At 45.8% G+C, this 22,589-nt stretch overlaps 1 protein-coding gene across 4 annotated transcripts in view; it reads right to left on the reverse strand.

Annotated features, from left to right (window-relative positions):
* The window catches only part of gnrh2 (gonadotropin-releasing hormone 2), a 37,742-nt gene extending 17,341 nt beyond the window's left edge, over positions 1–20,401 (reverse strand). Inside the window, exons 1-2 of one of the 4 annotated variants that reach the window (XM_072497612.1) lie at positions 20,226–20,398; positions 1,811–1,989 (exon numbers count right to left, since the gene is read on the reverse strand). In XM_072497612.1, the coding sequence (XP_072353713.1) occupies positions 1,811–1,948 (138 nt within the window). In that variant the 5' untranslated portion in view covers positions 1,949–1,989; positions 20,226–20,398. Of the gene's footprint in view, positions 1–1,810; positions 1,990–18,320; positions 18,712–20,225 lie in introns of those variants that run through there. The other 3 variants (XM_072497611.1, XM_072497609.1, XM_072497610.1) reach the window with 3 other exon arrangements.
* Between the last annotated feature and the right edge of the window lie 2,188 nt (positions 20,402–22,589).

Consider the following 22,589-nt stretch of genomic DNA (forward strand, 5'->3'; position numbering starts at 1 on the left):
CGAAAGATTATTGGGGGTAGACAGGAATGTGGGGTTACAATCAGATTAGCCATGATCCCATTGAATTGTGCAGCAGGCTCGAAGGGCCGAGTGGCTCCTATGTTTGCATGTTCATTTGCATGTGTGGCTCCTTGAACAAATTAGCAATTTGAGCTACTATTTTACCCTTAATCCATTGCCTGAGAATTAATTATAAAAAGAAATTCTACCTGGCACTGTGGCCAGGTGAAACCCATTTTTATCTTTCCATTTCAACATTTGAAACCTGTAATATAAAAGAGAAATATTCTTTCTTCACCAAAGTATGACTTAGAAACATATAAGCACAGAACATAGGTGCAGGAGGAGGCCATTCAGCCCTTCGAGCCTGCACCACCACTCAATATGATCATGGCTGATCATGCAAATTCAGTATCCCACTCCCACTTTCTCTCCGTACCCCTTGATCCTTTTAGCCTCAAGCGTCACGTCCAGCTCCCTCTTGAATACATCCAAGAACTGGCCCCAACAGCTTTCTGTGGTAGAGAATTCCACAAGTCCACAACGCTCTGAGAGAAGACGTTCTTCCTCATCTCAGTCCTGAATGGCTTCCCCCTTATTCTTAGGTTGTGATCCCTGGTTCTGGACATCCCCAACGTCTGGAACATTCTTCCCACATCTAGCCTATCCAGTCCCATCAGGATTTTGTATGTTTCTATGAGATTCCCTCCCATTCTTCTTGCACTACACCAGCTTGAATCTCCCACATTGCGGAGACCAAACACATATCGGGTGATTGTTCTGCTTATGAGATCCTGAATTTCCAGTCACCTGCCATTTTAACTCTCCATCCCACTCTGACCTCTGTCTCCTGCCTCTTACGCAGTTCCAATGAAGCTCAATGAGAGCTGGTGAAACATCACCTCCTCTTCTGGTTATTACCTTTACAAGCTACTGGACTCAACATTGAGTTCAGTGGTACCAGATAATAACCACCACTTTTTTGAACAGTGGTGAACCTGCGTCTGTTCTTTCCAGATTCTCGGGGGCTGCTGCTTTTATTTTTTTCTTCTTGTCCCTTTCACAATCACCCCTTTCACCATTAAATCAGCCATCCTTTCCACCAGATCAGTTTCCTTTTGTTCTCTATATCCTTCTTTTCTCTGGCTCTGTGCTTGCTTATAATCTGTCAGAACATCCCAAATGTTTCCCAGTTCTGATCAATGGTCATTGACCTGAAAAGTTAACTCTATTTCTCTTGCCACAGAGAATGGCCATTTCCAGAATTTTGAGTTTATGTTCCAGGATTTTCATAGAATCATAGAATTTACAGTGCAGAAGGAGGCCATTCAGCCCATCGAGTCTGCACCGGCCCTTGGAAAGAGCACCCTACTTAAGCCCCACGCATCTACCCTACCCCCTTTATCCCGGTAACCCAGTAACCCCACCTAACCATTTTGGACACGAAGGGGAATTTAGAATGGCCAATCCACCTAACCTGCACATCTTTGGACTGTGGGAGGAAACCGGAACACCCGGAGAAAACCCACACACACACGGGGAGAATGTGCAGACCCCGCACAGACAGTGACCCAACCGGGAATCGAACCTGGGACCCTGGAGCTGTGAAGCAACTGTGCTAACCACTATGCTAACATGCTGCCGATCAACTGTCTTTTAGTGATAATCTCTTAAGAGCATTAATTAGATGGCATATTTTAATCAATATTGATATTGAATGCGTTGCCTAAACCCCTTCTTGACTGGTATGTTCACATGAAGGAGTTGAGATTGTACAAAGGTTCAGAAACGCAAAGACAGTAGGACTCACCTCGGGAGACTGGGACAAACCCAGTTCCCTCTTCCCTCCTGGATACCAACCATGAGACCAATGTTGGGCTCTGGAAAACTGGTTGTTAACAATCAGTAGCAGAAAGATCAGGAAGAGTACGTCTCTCTGGGAAGCCATTATGTTGCCGCAGATGTAATTCCTGTGTTAGATTTACGGAACTGGTGAAAAACGAGACAGTCATTATGGTTGACAAGTTATGGAAAATATTTCTGACTGCACTGACAATTCAAGGAAGACCATTGAATAATACAGCACAGAAACAAGCCACTTGGCCCATCCAATCAATGCTGGCTCTTACATGGAGAAATCCTGTTAGTTCCACCCTGCTGACTTTCCCATACCTCCGCAATATTTCCTCCTTCAAGTATCTATCCAATTCCGTGCTGAAGGCTAGTTTTGAAAACTATATCCACCACCCGATCAGGAAGCACATTCCAAATCCTAAACACTGGTTGCATAAAAAAAGTTCACCATCATGTCACCTCTGTTTCTCTCTGGTTCTTGAACCTTTAAACAAGGAAAGAATTCACTTATTTGCTCAAGCAGAACATTTAAAAATACTTCTATCTAATCTCCTCCTAGCCTCCTCTGCACCAAGGAAAATAACTCAAGATTTTCCAACCTATCCATGTACCTATAACCCCTCATTCCTGGAATCATTCTAGTAAATGTCTTCTATACCATCTCCAAAAGGAGCCTTCACCTCCTTTCTGAAATGTGGTACCCAGAACTGGATTGGGTGTAGCTGGGCAGAACTAGTGTTTTATAAAACTTTAGCATAACTTCCATGTCTACGCCTATATTTATAAAGCCAAGAATCCAAGCATTATAAACCACATTGTTAGCCTGTCCCTTCTTCCTCTAGGATTTGTGCATAAACTCACTCCACAAATATCCCCATCCACAATAATGGGGGACAAGGCTGAAACATTCACAACAATCTTCAGCCACAAGTGCCGAGTGGATGATCCATCTCGGCCTCCTCCAGACGTCCGCAGCATCGCAGATGCCAGTTTTCAATCAATTCAATTCACTCCATGTGATATCAAGAAACATCTGAAGGCACTGGATACTGCAAAGGCTATGGCTCTGACAATATTCCAGCAATAGTACTGAAGACTTGTGCCTCAGAACTTGCCATGCCCCTGGCCAAACTTCCAGTACAGCTACAAAACTGACATCTACGGCAATGTGGAATATTGCTCAACTGTGCCGTACAGGGAAAACAAAATAAATCCATAAGACTATAAGACATAGGAGCAGAATTAGGCCACTCGGCCCATTGAGTCTGCTCCGCCATTCAATCATGGCTGATATTTTCTCACCCCCATTCTCCTGCCTTCTCCCCATAACCCCTGATCCCCTTATTAATCAAGAACCTATCTGTCTCTATCTCAAAGACACTCAGTGGATTGGCCTCCACAGCCTTCTGCGGCAAAGAATTCCACAGATTCACCACCCTCTGGCTGAAGAAATTCCTCCTCATCTCTGTTTTAAAGGATCGTCTCTTTAGTCTGAGATGGTGTCCTCTGGTTCTAGTTTTTCCTACAAGTGGAAACATCCTCTCCACATCCACTCTATCCAGGCCTCGCAGTATCCTATAAGTTTCAATAAGATCCGCTCTCATCCTTCTAAACTCCAACGAGTACAGACCCAGCGTCCTCAAACGTTCCTCGTACAACAAGTTCTTCATTCCAGGGATCATTCTTGTGAACCTCCACTGGACCCTTTCCAAGGCCAGCACATCCTTCCTTAGGCCCAAAACTGCTCACAATACTCCAAATTAGGTCTGATCAGAGCCTTATACAGCCTCAGAAGTACATCCCTGGTCTTGTATTTTAGCCCTCTCGACATGAATGCTAACATTGCATTTGCCTTCTGTGGTATTAGAGGTATTACGGTACCTGATAGGTTGGAGCACCATTGGTGGAAAGTGCATGCTTTCTATTGGTTAGGATGTATGGTAGCCCCACCCTGCTGGGCGGGGTATAAGAGCTTGTGCCGTCCCAGCAGCCTTCATTCTGTACCTGAGCTGCTGGGGGAAACATCTAGCTTATTAAAGCCTTCAGTTGGACTACAATCTCGCTTTAGTGGTCATTGATTGTGCATCACCTTCTTAACTGCCGACTGAACCTGCATTAGTCTACTCTCGATAATCAGTAGAGCGATAGGAGTTATCAACAGCGCTAACAAACAATAACTAAGTAACTTGAGTAACTTACTTAGCAATAATCTGCTCACTGACACTTAGTTTGGTTTCTACCAGCATACCTGTTATGGGAGAGGCGTTTTTAGAACCCCAAAATGTATCATGGAGTTCAACCAATCTCCCCCTTAATGTATTGTTGCTTTTGAAGCACACGGCTTGTTCTCCAGGCGTGGTATTACAATTATGGACACGTGGGTTTTGAAACACAAAACAATGTTTATTCCATGAACTCAACTTAACCTTTTAAATAAACATTGGATCACTTAAGACCCCTTACTTCAAAGATAACCCTGAAAATAATACATCACTAAATAATCCTTCAGTTATTCCTTTCAATATCCAAGAGACTTAACACCATTATACAGAAACATATCAGGTTAAAGGCATTACTATTATGAGTTTAAATCACCCAAATGATCCAGAGATAGTCTTTCATGGCAGAGATCACAGCAAATTCAGCTCACTGCAAACACAGACACACCCAAGCTCTTTCAAACTGAAACTAAAATCTGCAAAATGGCTGAGCTAAAACCCAGCTCCACCCATACTCTGACATCACTGCATTTCTTAAAGGTACATTGCTTAAACATCCATTTCTTAAAGGCACTCTCACATGACACCTCCCCCCAAGAAAAAAAAATAAACCATCAACTTCAAGATGATTCCATTTTTCACTTTTGCACCATCCACTGAGAAATGTACACAGTAAATATACCTTCTCGTTTTAAAAAAAAAACACACGCAAACAGGTATAATAATATAGTCCATTTTTCTTTGTTCTTCTTCCTCCAACCAAAATCCTTCTCGATTGACAATCTCTTGGAACAAAGTCTCTGCACGATCCATCCATTTCTCTATGCCTCGGCATTTCTCTTTAGAATCAGATAATTTAGTTCAATCTGACCACAGAGCCCCTTGCAATTCTCCAATACAGGAACATTGGTTACCACAGCTTTCAGGCAGTCAAATGCCTGTTGAAAGTCCGCTGTCCATTGAAATTTTTGACGTTTCTTTAGCAAGTCCATCAGTGGAGCAACCATGCTACAAATCATTTGCACAAAGGATCGATCAAATTCATTCATGCTAAGAGATTACATTATTTCCCTTTGTCTTGAAAGTATCGGAAACTGCACAAGGAAAGTGATTCTGGCTTCTCCAAATTCACTTTTGGCTAGGTTCATCACCAAACCCGCTGCCTGAAGTCGATCGAAGAACTCCATACGATGTTTTAAATGTTCTTTCCATGTCTGGAAGTTGTAAATAAAAGCAGATTGTCCCACTTTCTCAATGCAATCCATCAAACGTGGGATAGGATAAGAGTCCGTTCTTGTAACTGCATTCACCTTTCGATAGTCCACACACAACCATTGGGTACCATCTGGTTTAGGTACTATCACTATGGGTGAGCTCCATTGGCTGCAACCCACTTCAATTATGCCATTCTTCAGCATACTCTCAATCTCTCTGTTAACCTGTGCCAATTTTAAAGGATTAAGTCTATATGGATGTTGTTTGATAGGAACAGCATTTCCCACATCTACATCATATATAGCCATTTTAGTACTTCCTAATTTATCCCTACAAACTTGCACATGTGGGGCGAGATTGTCCGACCCCCCGCCGGGTCGGAGAATCGCCGGGGGCTGGCGTAAATCCCGCCCCCGCCGGTTGCCGAATTCTCCAGCACCGGCTATTCGGCGGGGACGGGAATCGCGCCGCGCCGGTTGGCGGACCCCCCCCCCGCGATTCTCCGGCCCGGATGGGCCGAAGTCCCGCCGCTAAAATGCTTGTCCCTCCGGCGTAGATTAAACCACCTACCTTACCGGCGGGACAAGGCGGCGCAGGCGGGCTCCGGGGTCCTGGGGGGGGGGGGCGCGGGGCAATCTGGCCCCGGGTGGTGCCTCCACGGTGGCCTGGCCCGCGATCGGGGCCCACCAATCCGCAGGCGGGCCTGTGCTGTGGGGGCACTCTTTCCCTTCCGCCTCCGCCACGGTCTCCACCATGGCGGAGGTGGATGAGACTCCCTCCACTGCGCATGCGCGGGAATGCCGTCAGCGGCCGCTAACGCTCCCGCGCATGCGCCGCCTGGAGATGTCATTTCTGCGCCAGCTGGCGGGGCACCAAAGGCTTTTTCCGCCAGCTGGCGGGGCGGAAATTCGTCCGGCGCCGGCCTAGCCCCTTAAGGTTGGGGCTCGGCCCCCAAAGATGCAGAGCATTCCGCACCTTCGGGGCGGTGCGATGCCCGACTGATTTGCGCCGTTTTGGCGCCAGTCGGCGGACATCGCGCCGATACCGGAGAATTTTGCCCGTGATATCAATAACTCTTTCAGGTCAGTTCCTTTTTCCTCTGGAAGGTAACTTAACAATTCATCCCAATTTTTAAGCACATCCTCATTTTCCAATTTAATTTGAGGTATGTCAAATTCACTGTCATCTGGATTTGGTTCGTCACTTTGAGTTAGAATCATTAAAACCTCCTCCTTTTTCTCTCCTTCCCTTTCAAAGTACCTTTTAAGCATATTCACATGACACACTCGGTGTGTCTTCCTTCTATCTGGTGTTTTACCACATAATTCACCTCACTTTATTTCCTTTCAATCTGATACGGTCCATAAAACCTAGCTTTTAAAGGCTCACCTACCACTGGTAACAACACTAAAATTTTATCTCCACTGACAAAAATACAAACTTTGGATTTCTTGTCAGCTACCCGTTTCATCACATTTTGTGCAACTTTCAAATGTTGTCTAGCCAATTCACCTGCTCTATTTAATCGTTCCCTAAAATTTGACACGTAATCCAATAATGTAATTTCCGATTTCTCACCCACCAATTTTTTCATAATCAATTTAAGTGGTCCTCTTACCTCATGACCAAAAATTAGTTCCAAAGGACTAAATTTGGTAGACTCATTAGGTGCATCCCTAATTGCAAACAATATGAATGGAATTCCTTTATCCCAATCCTCTGGATAATCTTGACAATACGCCCTCAACATTGTCTTTAATGTCTGATGCCACCTTTCTAATGCTCCCTGCGATTCTGCATGGTGTGCAGTTGATTTAAATTGTTTTATTCCTAAGCTATCCATAACTTCTTTGAATAGCTTTGAAGTAAAATTCGATCCTTAATCCGATTGAATTTCTGTGGGTAGTCCATATTTAGTAAAGAATTGAAGTAACTCCTCCACAATCTTTTTAGCTGTAATATTACGTACTGGAATGGCCTCTTGAAACCTAGTAGACACATCCATTATAGTCAAAAGATATTGATTCCCACTTTTTGTTTTTGGAAGCGGTCCTACACAATCGATTAGGACCCTTGCAAAAGGTTCCTCAAATGCTGGAATGGGTATTAAAGGCGCTGGTTTTATCACTGCTTGAGGTTTCCCTATCACTTGTCATGTGTGACATAATTGACAAAATGTAACTACATCTTTATGTAGTCCAGGCCAATAAAAATGTTTCTGGATTTTAGCTTGAGTTTTCCTTATTCCCAAATGACCTCCCATTGGTACCTCATGTGCAACTTGCAACACCTCCTTTCTATACCCTACCGGCAATACTACTTGATGAACTTCTGCCTATTTTTCATCTGCCTGCATATGTAAAGGTCTCCATTTTCTCATCAAGACATCACTTTTACGGTAATAACACTCTGGTATACTCTCAGATTCCTCTTCCATATATGCTTTCTGATATATCCGTAATATTTCTACATCTTTCTGTTGTAACTTCGCCAATTTTCCTGAACTAAAAATATCTGCCTCATCCTCCACCTGTTCTTGTTCTTTTTCAACCATCTGATCAAAAATCGTTTCTAATAATTGCACTTCAACTTCATCTTCACTCTTTGATTTCTCCTCTTGTCTTAACCTGTGACTTTGCGACCGGGTTACTACACAATCCAGAAAAATCCCAGGATATTCGTCTTTCAACCCTTCAGTTGTCTGATTTTCCACTGGCTTATCAACCACAGTAGGCAGCACTCCCACCTGCGATCCAGCTATATCATTACCCAAAATAAACTGTATTCCTGGGCAAGATAGTTTCTCTATTACTCCTACTACCACTTCACCACTCTTCACTGGACTTTCCAACCTTACCTTATATAATGGAACGCTACTCCTCTCACCCTGAATTCCACATATCACCACCTTTTCTGGCAACATTCTTCCCAAACTACATAATTCCTCATCTCTTACCAATAAAGATTGACTAGCCCCTGTATCTCTTAAAATTGTGACTTATTTACCTGCTCCTCCTGATACGCATGAGTAAACTTTACCCACACAAGTAAATTCTTTAAAGACATCTGGCACCTTCTTAACAATTACTTCTTGAACAGGCTGTACAATCGTTTGCACCTCCTTCGCTTCCCTTGGGCGTTGCTTTACCACTCTAACAAATCCCACTGTCTTATCCTGTTTTACCACATCAGCCTTCCCAGTGCTTTTCTTCAACCACCAACACTGTGACTTTACATGGTCTAGTTTATTACAGTGAAAACATCTGAAACTTTTCATCTCTTTTCCACCCTCCTGAATTTCTTTTTGAATCTGAGGTACACTCTCTTTATTGTCTCCCATCAGATCACCTTTACCTTTACCACTTGAGTATTTCTCATGTCCCCAGTTTCTATCCCTCACCGGCTGAAACTGATGTCGGGAACCAATCTTTGATTTATAAACTAATTCATAATCATCTGCCATTTCTGCTGCTAATCTTGCCGTTTTAACCCTCTGCTCTTCCACATGAGTTCTCACTACATCAGGAATTGAATTTTTAAACTCCTTCAAAAGTATAATTTCACCGAGAGCTTCATCCGTTTGGTCTATTTTCAAAGCCCTTATCTACCGATCAAAATTACTCTGTTTGAATCCTTCAAACTCCATGTATGTTTGACCACATTCTTTCCTTAAATTTCTAAACCTTTGTCTGTAAGCTTCAGGCACTAGCTCATATGCACTTAAGATGGATTTCTTCACCTCCTCGTATGTTCCAGATACCTCCTACGGTAGTGATGCAAACACTTCACTAGCTCTACCTATCAGCTTTGTTTGATTCAGTAATACCCACATGTCCTGTGGCCATTTCATTTGTTTAGCGACCTTCTCAAATGAAATGAAAAAATCTTCCACTTCCTTCTCGTCAAACTTTGGCAATGCTTGGACATATTTAAATAGATTCCCACCAAGCCTTCGACTGTGATGCTCTTTCTCACTATCCTCATCACTATCATCCAACTGGACGTTTCCCTTTACATCTGCCAATTTTAATTGACTGTCATGTTTCATGGCCTTTTTCTGAAGTTCAAACACCCTCTCTTTATCTTTTTCCCTGATCTGTATCTCCCTTTCTTTTTCTTTTTGTTCTGCTAGGGCTATTCTTTCTTTTCTCCTTTCTTCTCTCTCCTTTTCTTTTTCCTCTCTCTCTCTTTCTCTCTCTATTTCCTCTCTCTCTCTCTCTCTCTCTCTCATATTCAAGCCGTTTTAATTCTTTCTCATGTTCCATTTGTTTAATTTGCAACAATTTTTTCCATTTCCGATGAGTCAAACTCCATCTCAGGCAACTTTAAATGCTTAACCACCGCCATAATTACCTCATCTTTTCGCATTTTGTCAGGTAATGTTAACTGCAATGTTTTTGCCAGACTCGTAAGGTACTGCGTGTGACAGTCTCCACCCCCAAAAACTTCTGAGCCTCTGAAAGAGCCATTGTCCACAACACACTTAAACTAAAATACCACACCGGAAAATCAACAATTCTTCACTGTCTTTAAGTTTCATAGAATTTACAGTGCAGAAGGAGGCCATTCGGCCCATCGAGTCTGCATAGGCTCTTGGAAAGAGCACCCTACCCAAGGTCAACACCTCCACCCTATCCCCATAACCCAGTAACCCCACCCAACACTAAGGGCAATTTGTACACTAAGGGCAATTTATCATGGCCAATCCACCTAACCTGCACATCTTTGGGCTGTGGGAGGAAATCGGAGCACCCGGAGAAAACCCACGCACACACGGGGAGGATGTGCAGACTCCGCACAGACAGTGACCCAAGCTGGAATCGAACCTGGGACCCTGGAGCTGTGAAGCAATTGTGAATCCACAATGCTACCGTGCCAAACCAATAGATAGACTTTTATCCCAGATGAGCCCCCAATTGTTATGGGAGAGGTGTTTTCAGAACCCCAAAATGTATCATGGAGTTCAACCAACCTTCCCCTTTAATGTATTGTTGCTTTTGAAGCACACGGCTTGTTCTCCAGGTGTGGTATTACAATTATGGACACGTGGGTTTTTAAACACAAAACAATGTTTATTCCATGAACTCAACATAACCTTTTAAATAAACATTGGATCACTTAAGACCCACAAAAATAACACAACACTAAATAATCCTTCATATATTCCTTTCAACATCCAAGAGACTTAACACCTTCAAACAGAAACACATCAGGTTAAAGGCATTACTACCATGAGTTTAAATCACCCAAATGATCCAGAGATAGTCTTTCATGGCAGAGATCACAGCAGATCCAGCTCACTGCAAACACAGACACACCCAAGCTCTTTCAAACTGAAAATAAAAACTGCAAAATGGCTGAGCTGAAACCCAGCTCCACCCACACTCTGACATCACTGCATTTCTTAAAGGTACATTGCGTAAACATCCATTTCTTTTTTTTTTAAATATGTCTTATTGAAAATTTTTTCCCAAACAACAATTTTTCCCCTCTTACAAAGCAAACGCAACAATAACAATACAGAAATTTTTAACAATACACAAGTAACAAAACCCCATTATCTTTGACCTAAACTAAACCAACCCCCCCCCCCCCCTCACCCCTCCCTCCCCCCTTCCCCCTGGGTTGCTGCTGCTGGTCATCTGTCTTCCCTCTAACGTTCCCCTAGGTAGTCGAGAAATGGCTGCCACCGCCTGGTGAACCCTTGAGCCGATCCTCTCAGGGCAAACTTTATCTACTCCAGTTTAATGAACCCCGCCATATCATTTACCCAGGCCTCCAGTCCGGGGGGTTTCGCCTCCTTCCACATGAGTAGGATCCTGCGCCGGGCTACAGGGGACGCAAAGGCCACAACGTCGGCCTCTTTCGCCTCCTGCACTCCCGGCTCTTCCGCAACTCCAAATAGAGCTAACCCCCAGCCTGGTTTGACCCGGGCCTTCACCAGGAAATCACTCCCGTCACTCCCTTCCAATACCCTTCCAGTGCCGGGCACGCCCAAAACATATGTGCGTGGTTTGCCGGGCTCCCGCCACACCTCCCACATTTGTCCTCCACTCCAAAGAACCTGCTCAATCTTGCTCCCATTATGTGTGCTCTATGTAGCACCTTAAATTGAATCAGGCTAAGCCTGGCGCATGAGGAAGAGGAATTTACCCTGCTTAGGGCATCAGCCCACATACCCTCCTCTATCTCCTCCCCTAGTTCTTCTTCCCACTTTCCTTTTAGTTCGCCCACCGACTCCTCCCCCTCTTCCCTCATCTCTCGGTAAATCTCTGACACCTTGCCCTCTCCGACCCACACCCCTGAAAGCACCCTGTCCTGTATCCCCTGTGTCGGGAGCAACGGAAATTCCCTCACCTGTTGTCTAGTAAACACCCTCACCTGCATATATCTCAAGAAATTTCCCCGGGGCAACATATACTTTTCCTCCAATGCTCCCAAGCTCGCAAAAGTCCCATCTATAAATAAATCTCCCACCCTCCTAATTCCCAACTGGTACCAGCTCTGAAATCCTCCATCCATTCTTCCTGGGGCGAACCTATGGTTGTTCCTGATTGGGGACCCCACCAGGGCTCCCCGCACCCCTCTCTGTCGCCTCCACTGTCCCCAGATATTCAATGTTGCCGCCACCACCGGGTTCGTGGTAAACATTTTAGGTGAGATCGGTAGCGGCGCCGTCACCAGCGCCTCTAGACTCGTCCCTTTACAGGACTTTCTCTCCAGTCTTTTCCACGCCGCTCCCTCACCCTCCATCATCCATTTACGTATCATTGCCACATTGGCGGCCCAATAGTAATCGCCCAAGTTCGGTAGTGCCAATCCTCCTCTGTCCCTACTACGCTGAAGGAACCCCCTCCTTACTCTCGGTACTTTCCCTGCCCACACGAAGCTCGTGATGCTCCTGTCTATTTTATTAAAAAAGGTCTTGGTGATTAGTATAGGGAGACATTGAAATACAAATAAGAACCTCGGGAGGACCATCATCTTAATTGCTTGCACCCTGCCCGCCAGCGATAGAGGCTGCATGTCCCACCTCTTGAAGTCCTCCTCCATTTGTTCTACCAACCGTGTCAGATTAAGTCTGTGCAAGGTTCCCCAGCTCCTAGCGATCTGAATCCCCAGGTATCGGAAGTTTCTTTCCACTTTCCTTCGAGGCAAGCCTTCTATCTCTCTACTCTGGTCCCCTGGATGTATCACAAATAATTCACTCTTCCCCATGTTTAGCCTATACCCCGAGAAATCCCCGAACCCCCTCAAAATTCGCATAACCTCTATCATCCCCCCGCTGGGTCCGACACGTATAACAATAGGTCATCCACGTATAACGCGACTCGGTGTTCTTGTAAACATCCATTTCTTAAAGGCACTCTCACATGACATACCTCAGCTCTTGACCTCATTACGAACGTGGTTCAAACATGGACAAAAGAGCTGAATGCCAGAGGTGAGGTGAAAGTGACTGCCCTTGACATCAAGGCAGCATTTGACCAAGTATAGCATCAAGGAGCCCTAGTAAAAGTGGAGTCACCCGGAATTCAGGGAAAAATGCTCCACTGGTTGTAGTCATACCTGGCACAAAGGAAGATGGTTGTGGTGATTGGAGGTCAATCATCTCAGCTCCAGGACATCACTGCAGGAGTTCCTCAGGGAAGTGTCCTAGGCTCAACCATCTTCTGCTGCTTCATCAATGACCTCCCTTCCATCAAGAAGTCGGAAGTGGGAATGTTCGCTGGTGATTGTTTAATGTTCAACACCATTCGCTATTCCTCAGATACTAAAGCAGTCCATTTCCAAATGCAGCAAGACCTGGACAATATCCAGGCTTGGGCTGACAGTGAAAGCTACATCTGTGCTACACAATTGCCAAAAAATGGCCATCTCCAATAAGAGAGAATCAATCTATCGCCCCTTGACATTCAATGGCATTACCATCACTGAATTCCCCACTATCAACATCCTGCAAGTTACCATTGAACAGAAAATGACCTGGATTAGCCAAATAAATGCCCTGACTACATAAGCAAGTCAGAGGCATGGAACCCTGTGGTGAGTAACTTACCTGACTCCCCAAAGCCTAGACAATCGCCAGGCAGGAATGTTCCCTTCCAGTCGGGGAACACTTCAGCAGTCAAGGGCATTCAGCCACTGGACGGGCGACAACGCAGAATCGCCGAGCAGAAACTTATAGCCAAGTTCCGCACACATGAGTACTGCCTCAACCGGGACCTTGGATTCATGTCGCATTACATTCATCCCCCACCATCTGGCCTGGGCTTGCAAAATCCTACCAACTGTCCTGGCTTGAGGCAATTCACACCTCTTTAACCTGGGGTTACCCCTCCCTCTGGATCTGTAAAGGTTTAATTACCTGCAAATGCTCGCATTCAAAGCATGGTCTTGCATCTTTGACTTTGTCTATATATATGTTTCTGGAACCTACTTCTTCATTCACCTGAGGAAGGAGCAGTGCTCCGAAAGCTAGTGACATCGAAACAAACCTGTTGGGCTTTAACCTGGTGTTGTAAGACTTCGTACTGTGCTCACCCCAGTCCAACGCCGGCATCCCCACATCAACACTCAAGAAGCTCGACACCATCCAGGACAAAGCAGCCTGCTTGGTTGGTACCCCATTCACAAACATTCACTCCCTCCACCACCGACAAACAATGGCAGCCGTGTGTACCATCTATAAGATGCACTGCAGTAACTCTCCAAGGCTCCTTAGACAACACATTCCAAACCCACAACTACCACCTAGAAAGACAAGAGCAGCAGACACTTGGGAACACCATCACCTAGAAGTTCTCCTCCACGTCCCTCACCACCCTGACTTGGAAATATATCACCGCTCCTTCACTGGCACTGGGTCAAAATCCTAGAACACCCTCTCTAACAGCACTATGGGTGTATCTGCACCACATAGACTGCAGATGTTCATAGAACATAGCACATAGAACTGTACAGCACATTACAGGCCCTTCGGCCCACGATGTTGTGCCGAACTAGTCTGAAACTAAGATCAAATCAACCTACTCCCAATCATTCTAGTGCACTCCATATGCCTATCCAATAACCGCTTGAAAGTTCCTGAAGTGTCTGACTCCACTACCATAGCTGGGAGTGTTTTCCACGCCCAACCACTCTCTGAGTAAATAACCTACCTCTGACATCTCTCCTATATCTTCCACCATGAACCTTATAGTTATGCCCCCTTGTAACAGCTACATCCAGCCGAGGAAAAAGTCGCTGAACGTCCACTCTATCTATCCCTCTCATCATCTTATACACCTCAATTAAGTCACCTCTCATTCTCCTTCGCTTCAATGAGAAAAGCCCTAGCTCCCTCAACCTTTCCTCATAAGACCTACCCACCAATCCCGGCAGCATCCTGATAAATCTCCTTTGCACCCTTTACAATGCTTCCACATCCTTCCTATAATGAGGTGACCGAAACTGCACACAATACTCCAAATGTGGTCTAACCAAGGTCTTGTACAGTTGCAGCACAACCTCACTGCTCTTAAATTCAATCCCCCTGTTAATAAATGCTAACACATGGCTCAATCCACTTGGGTGGCAACTTTCAGAGATCTATGGACATGAACTCCGAGATCTCTCTGCTCCTCCACATTCTTCAGAACCCTGCCGTTAACCCTGTAATCCGCATTCAAATTTGACCTTCCAAAATGAATCACTTCACACTTATCAGGGTTAAACTCCATCTGCCACTTTTCAGCCCAGCTCTGCATCCTATCAAAGTCTCTTTGCAGCCTACACCAGCCCTCCACATTATCCACTACTCCACCAATCTTGGTATCATCAGCAAATTTACTAACCCAACCTTCAACTCCATCATCCAAGTCATTGCTAAACATCACAAATAGCAGAGGACCCAGCACTGATCCCTGTGGTACACCGCTGGCGACTGGGCTCCAGGATGAAAATTTACCATCTACCACCACCCTCTGTCTTCTATGTGATAGTCAGTTACTGATCCAATCGGCCAAATTTCCCTCTATGCCATGCCTCCTTACTTTCTGCATGAGCCGACCATGGGGCACCTTATCAAATGCCTAACTAAAATCCATGTATACGACATCAACTGCTCTACCTTCATCTATGCACTTAGTTGCCTCCTCAAAGAATACAATCAAACTTGTGAGGCAAGACTTACCCCTCACAAATCCGTGCTGACTATTCTGGATTAAGCTGTATCTTTCCAAATGATCATAAATCCTATCCCTCAGGACCTTTTCCAATAATTTACCTATGACCGAAGTGAGACTAACTGGCCTATAATTCCGAGGGTTATACCTATTCCCTTTCTTGATCAAGGGGACAACATTCGCCTCTCTCCAGTCTTCTGGCACTATTCCTGTAGACAGTGAGGACATAAAGATCAAAGCCAAAGGCTCTGCAATCACACCCCTTGCCTCCGAAAGAATCCTAGGATATATCTCATCAGGCCCAGGGGACTTACCTATCCTCAGGCTTCTCAAAATTTCTAACACATCTTCGTTCCGAATATCTACCTCCTCCAGCCTACCAACCTGTATTGCATTATCCTCCTCAACAACATGGCCCCTCTCCTTTGTGAACACTGAAGAAAAGTATTCATTTAGGACCTCTCCTATATCTTCAGACTCCATGCGCACGTTCCCACTACTGTCCTTGACCGGCCCAACTTCACCTTGGTCATTCTTTTATTCCTCACATAAGTGTAAAAAGCCTTGGGGTTTTCCTTGATCCTACCGCCAAGGACTTCTCATGCCCCCTCCTAGCTCTCCTAAGCCCTTTCTTGAGCACCTTCCTAGCTATCTTGTATCCCTCAAGGGCCCTAACTGAACCTTGTTTTCTCATCCTTGCATAAGCCCCCTTCTTCCTCTTGACAAGACAGTCAACCTCTTTTGTAAACCATGGTTCCCTCACTCGAGCATTTCCTCCCTGCCTGACAGGGACATACATATCAAGGACACGCAGTATTTGCTCCTTGAACAAGCTCCACATTGTGCCTATCCCTGACAGTTCCTGTTTCCATCTTATGCTCCCAATTCTTGCCTAATCGCATCGTAATTACCCTTCCCCCAGTTACAAACCTTGCCCTGCCATATGTTTCTATCTTTCTCCATTGCTATAGTGAAAGTCACTGAACTGTGGCCACTATCTCCAAAGTGCTCTCCCACAATCAAATCAAACATTTGGCCCGGTTCATTACCCAGTACCAAATCCAATTTGGCCCCGCCTCTTGTCGGACTATCCCATATTGTGTGAGGAAACCTTCCTGCACACACAGGATAAAAACAGCACCATCCAAACTATTCAAATTATAGTGGTTCCAATCAATATTTGGAAAGTTAAAGTCACCCATGACAACTACCCTGACTACCGCACCTATCCAAAATCTGCATTGCAATCTTTTCCTCCACGTCTCTGTTACTGTTTGGGGGCCTATAGAAAACTCCTAACAAAGTGACCGCTCCTTTCCTATTTCTAACTTCAGCCCACACTACCTCAGTGGACAGATCCTCCTCAAACTGCCTTTCTGCAGCCATTATACTATCCTTGATTAACAATGCTACTCCTCCACCTCTTTTACCACCTTCCCTAATCTTGCTGAAACATCTAAACCCTGGAACCTCCAACAACCATTCCTGCCCCTGTTCTATCCATGTCTCCGTAATGGCCACAACATCGTAGTCCCAGGTACCAATCCATGCTTCAAGCTCACCAACCTTATTCTTGATGCTCCTCACATTGAAGTAGACACACTTCAAACCACCTTCATGCCTGCAGGTCCTCTTCTGTTCCCGTACCAGCCTCCCCGAACAGATGCCAGAATGTGGCGACTAGGGGCTTTTCACAGTAACTTCATTTGAAGCCTACTTGTGACAATAAGCGATTTTCATTTCATTTCATTTCATTTCCTCAGTACTGCACTACCCTCAACTTCCTGAACTCCAGCAACGCTATCTCCTGGACTACAAACCAGTTTCCCATCCCCCTGCCAAATTAGTTTAAACCCCCCCGAAGATCTGTCACAAATTTCCCTCCCAGGATATTGGTGCCCCTCTGGTTCAGGTGTAACCCGTCCTGTTTGTACAGGTCTCACCTTACCCAGAATGTGCTCCAATTATCCAAGTAACTGAAACCCTCCCTCCTACACCTACGTCCCTGTAGCCACGTGTTTAACTGCACTCTCTCCCTGTTCCTCACCTCGCTGGCACGTGGCACTGGCAGCAAACCAGAGATGACAACATGGTCTGTCCTGGCTCTCAGCTTCCACCCTAGCTCCCCGAATTCCTGTTTTATATCCCCGTACCTTTTCCTACCTATGCCGTTGGTACCGATGTGTACCCCTGACTTGTGGCTGCTCCCCCTCCCCCTTAAGGATCCTGAAACCACGATCAGAGACATCATGGACCTTGGCACCCGGGAGGCAACACACCAACCGTGAGCCTCTATCATTGCCACAGAACCGCCTATCTGTACCTCTAACTATAGAGTCTCCCTTGTTCTCCCCACTTCCCTTCTGAGCCACAGAGACAGACTCAGTGTCAGAGACCTGGTCATCGCGGCTTACCTCTGGTAGGTCTCCCTGTAGCTTCTATCTATAATCGACTCTGCCTCCCGAATGATCCTCAGTTCATCCAGCTCCAGCTCCAGTTCCCTAACACGGTCTTTGAGGAATTGGATGGGTGCACTTCCCGCAGGTGAACTCAGCAGGGCCACTGATGGTGTCCCTCACCTCGAACATCCTGCAGGAGGAACATTGCACTGCCCTCTCTGCCATCCTTTCCATTTATCCACTTGACAATTACAGAGAGAGAAAAAAAGCTTACCTGATTTTCACACTCCCCGCAGGTTAGAGGTGGTGGAAGTGTGGAGAGAGGAAAAGGAAAGAAAAGCTCACCTCACCAACTCACCACACAGTCTTTTTTTTTTGGTTAGAGGAGGAGGATGGGTGGGAGACACTACCTGTGTAGTGTCTCGGGTTTAGCCACTGCCTGAAATATATTAGTTCTAGAAACTCACCTGACAGCAGCTTTCCACAATTCACTCCCCGCAACAGCCAATCAGCGTCGCCGCTCTGCTGCCCTCTGCAGGATACTTGCCTCAACTTGTCCCCGCAGTCTATCCTCACTGAGAGCTCCTTCTAGTTGCAGTGACTGCACCTGAGGCAAATCATCCCACAACAGCCAATCAGCGTCGCCGCTCTGCTGCCCTCTGCAGGATACTTGCCTCAACTTGTCCCCGCAGCCTTTCCTCACTGAGAGCTCCTTCTAGTCGCAGTGACTGCACCTGAGGCAAATCACCCCGCAACAGCCAATCAGCGTCGCCGCTCTGCCGCCCTCTGCAATTCACCACCACCTTCCCAAGGGCATTTAGGAATGGGCAACAAATACCGGCCTAGCCAGCGACAGCCATTTCCTATGAATGAATTCATAAAAATTCCAATAACCTCCTCATTTAATATAGTCGTGGTAAAGTCTCCTTCCTTGATTAACCCTGATGCAAAGCCCCCATTTAACTTCTCAGCCACGCTCTCTACCTCCATCAATAGGTCTCGGTTTTTGTTCCTAATCAGTGGTACTGTTGTTCTGGTAGCCACAAACCTATCGCTCTCTGTTCCTCTTTTCTCCTTCTTCACCACCCTGTATCTTTATATTCATCCTGATTCTCCCTCCTCTAATAAAGCGGGTGCTCCGGTTTCCTCCCACAGTCCAAAGATTTGCAGGTGGATTGACCATGATAAATTGCCCTTAGTGTCCAAAATTGCCCTTAGTGTTGGGTGGAGTTACTGGGTTATGGGGATAGGGTGGAGGTGTTGAACTTGGGTAGGGTGCTCCTTCCAAGAGCTGGTGCAGACCCGATGGGCCGAATGGCCTCCTTCTGCACTGTAAATTCTATGATAACTATGAATATACGATCACTTGATGTGGAGGAATAAGCAGCACCGATGTGTAAAATGTCAAGGTAGATGTCACCTCTACATTACATTGGCAGGTTTGATACGTTGAAATGGATGTCAGAGGATACATTTCACTGGGCAGAGTTTTTGCTGTGGGGCGCATCCACTGGGCGAGGGTCAAGGCAATTGGGTGCAAAGGTCACAGCATTCACAATAGTCTAGTCATCAAGACTGAAAGACTAGAAAATGAATGAGTAGGGAATTTGGAGCGCAATGAATCCTGCAGAGTCCACACTGAGGCCAAAACCTAGAAGCAATTAGATATAGCACTTCGGGCGAAGGGGAGCAAAGGATATGGCGGGGGAAGGCAGGATTAGACTACTGAGTTGGATGATCAGCCATAATCATAATGAATGGCAGAGCAGGCTCGAAGGGTCGAACAGCCTCCTCCTGCTCCTATTTTCTATGTTAGTGAGCTGGGTTCCGTGCAACAAGCCCCAACACAGAAAATATTCCCCCTGGTATCTGCTGACACCATTAGGATGACCATCAGCTTTCAGTAAATCTTGAACTTCAACATTTAATTCTGTTTGGTTAATCCTTCAAAATCACACCAGTTTAAATCTAATGGCTGGGATTTTTCACCCTGCATTTTGCAAATGTAGTTTGAAGAAGCATTATTGGTGGAGAGAGACATCAAAAGCACTGAGCAATTAGCAACAATCCTAACCACAGGTAACATTTAACCTGCAGTGGGAGACAGCAAGATCATAAATCTAAAAGGACTCAGCTGACAGCAATAAAAGGCAACAAAGTGAGTCAACAGTGCCAGTTTGAAACGAAACACACTTTTGAAGTGGAACAACTTTTTCTATTAAATTACTGATAGATTACAAGTCTGAAAATCCTTTGTGCTAATTAAATAGGCAACTTTCTGTCAGCTTATGTTATGATCTTCTTGTTATTCATAAGAAAACTTGCAAAATTATATCCAAATCAAACAAAGACTTGGAGTAGTTGGGGCTCACCTGTAAGAAGCTCGAGGTTATTTCTTGCTTGCCTTCAGTAGACTGATCGGGGCTCACTCAGCTCTGTACCCCTCTATATATATCGTCCTTGGTTCTGCGATGAACGTAACAGCTTCAATTTGGAAACATCCTGCTTACAGAAAGTGATCAATACAGTATGACCATTGGCAAACAGTGTTCAACTCAGCACACTTCCAATCTGGGATTGTAGGTTGCTGCAGTCCCTGGAGATTGAATCTTTCTATTTACACATCAGAGTAAACACTGTAGCTGCCAGGGGAGGTTAGAAACAGCTTAGGCTAAATATTGGCAATTGTCATTCACCAATGGCTAAAACGTGCACCGCCGGTCAACCTCAATGTGGTGAACAACACTTCATCCTTCACATTGCCAAGATTTGATATCTCTTTTGAAATATCACCAGTTGCATTATCGGCTGGGCTCTGAACTTCACAATTGCAGATGTGGAAGACCGTCATATTTATCATTTACATTGTTATATGTGTTTGTTCAGATCATCCTAAGTATTTGAACTTTGTGTGATTTTGTAAATCTTCCATTAGATATGGGCATTGCTGGCAAGGCTAGCATTTATAGCACATCCCTGATGGTAAGGCCTTTGAATGTCAATAATAATATTCTTTATTGTCAAAAGTAGGCTTACAAGGGACGATGGTTAGATCCTGTCTTGTGGGAGATGGTCATTGCCTGGCACTTGTGTGGCATGAATGTAACTTGAAATTTGTCAGCCCAAGCCTGGATATTGTCCAGGTCTTGCTGCATTTGGACATGGACTGCTTCATTATCTGAGGAGTCACGAATGGTGCTGAACATTGTGCAGTCATCCGCAAACATCCCCACTTCTGACCTTATGATGGAAGAGGCGTCATTGATGAAGCAGTTGAAGATGGTTGGGCCTAGGACACTGTCCACAGCAGTAACTTTCCACAATCACATTCCCGTTGGGACAACCAACGTGCCCGTCCCTGTTCAGGCTGGCTTTTATGTTCAGTTCTAATGAGCCCTACCTGGGAAGCTCATACTCCATGAGCCCCATGGGGAGATCGATGATGGTTTCCCCCTGGGCCTCGTTGGGGTCATGGTCATCGCATAGGGGCAGACTCCTGATTCTAACTGGTTCTCAGCGCGAGAGACCAGGACCAGAATTCTCCAACCATTGGAACTCCCTCTTCCCCCTGGCAGTGCACCCCCGCCCATAGGTTTCCTGGCAGTATGGGGTGGCTTCTTTGGGAAATCCCATCAACAAGCGGCGGGAGAAGAGAATCCCGCTGCCAGTGTTCGGCGCGCCACCGAGAAACCCCCGACTGGGGGGCCAGGCCCATGTTGGAACTGTCTGCAGCCTTGAAACATTTCCTGGGGCTGTCATCAATTCCTTCTTGGAACAAAATGGGCATTCCATGTTGCCAGAAAGAATAGAGTACTCAATGATTGCCAGAATTTGGAATGGACCAGATATTGGGCACAAGCATCAATACATTGGAAGTATTAAAGGCAGACAGAATGAGGATGAAACAGCTCTAGCAGGCTTAGTGACCACAGATGAGTCTGAGTAGAGTGGATAAAGCGAATTGCAAAGTAATAACACGTACAGTCCATTACCCTGTCCATGGGCTCCCCACCCCTCAGCGGGGGAGCTTGTACTCAACGGGGCTCCTGGGGAGACTAATTGCTCCAACGTCGTAGGTCTTTACTGGTTATTACAGCAGGAGACAAAATTGAAACAGTTATGAGAGGCAAATTATGCCCAGGAACAGCCAAGAACCAGTTCATCGATGCTTCAGGTGCAACTCAAAGTAATGAGCTGTCGAAAGTCGAAAGCCAGGAGGCTGGATTCTCCAATTTTGAGACTAAGTGCTGACGTCGGCATGGGAACCGTGGTGTTTTACCAAAGGAAAAATGGCGCAACAGCTTCAACAATTCAGCAACTTTAAACGGGTTAGCACCATAGCCACGTGGAATGCATCCAGTTCCATGCAAGACGCGCAAGATTCTCCAGGTCAGTGATTGGCGCACATGAGGCGCACACTCCGCAGCCGCACATAAACGATCCATCGCCCCACACACACCGTCCCGGTCACAAGATGGCTGCAAGGAGAGCAGCGCCACGGTTCAGGGACGCTGAGCTGGAGACCCTCCTGGACACCGTGGAGGAGAGAAGGATGACCGCCAGACGCCGTCGTTCGCCGTGCCTGGGCGCAGGTGGCAGAGGTGGTCAGCATCATGGGCAACGTCGCCCTGACTGGCCAGCAGTGCCGGAAGAAACTCCACGACGTCCTCAGGGTGGCCAGGTGAGTAGGCAGCACGGTGACCCTGGCACTAACCTCACCCCCGCCACACACCCGG

The sequence above is a fragment of the Scyliorhinus torazame genome, chromosome 3 (assembly GCF_047496885.1).
Source record: "Scyliorhinus torazame isolate Kashiwa2021f chromosome 3, sScyTor2.1, whole genome shotgun sequence".
Lineage (NCBI taxonomy): Eukaryota > Metazoa > Chordata > Chondrichthyes > Carcharhiniformes > Scyliorhinidae > Scyliorhinus > Scyliorhinus torazame.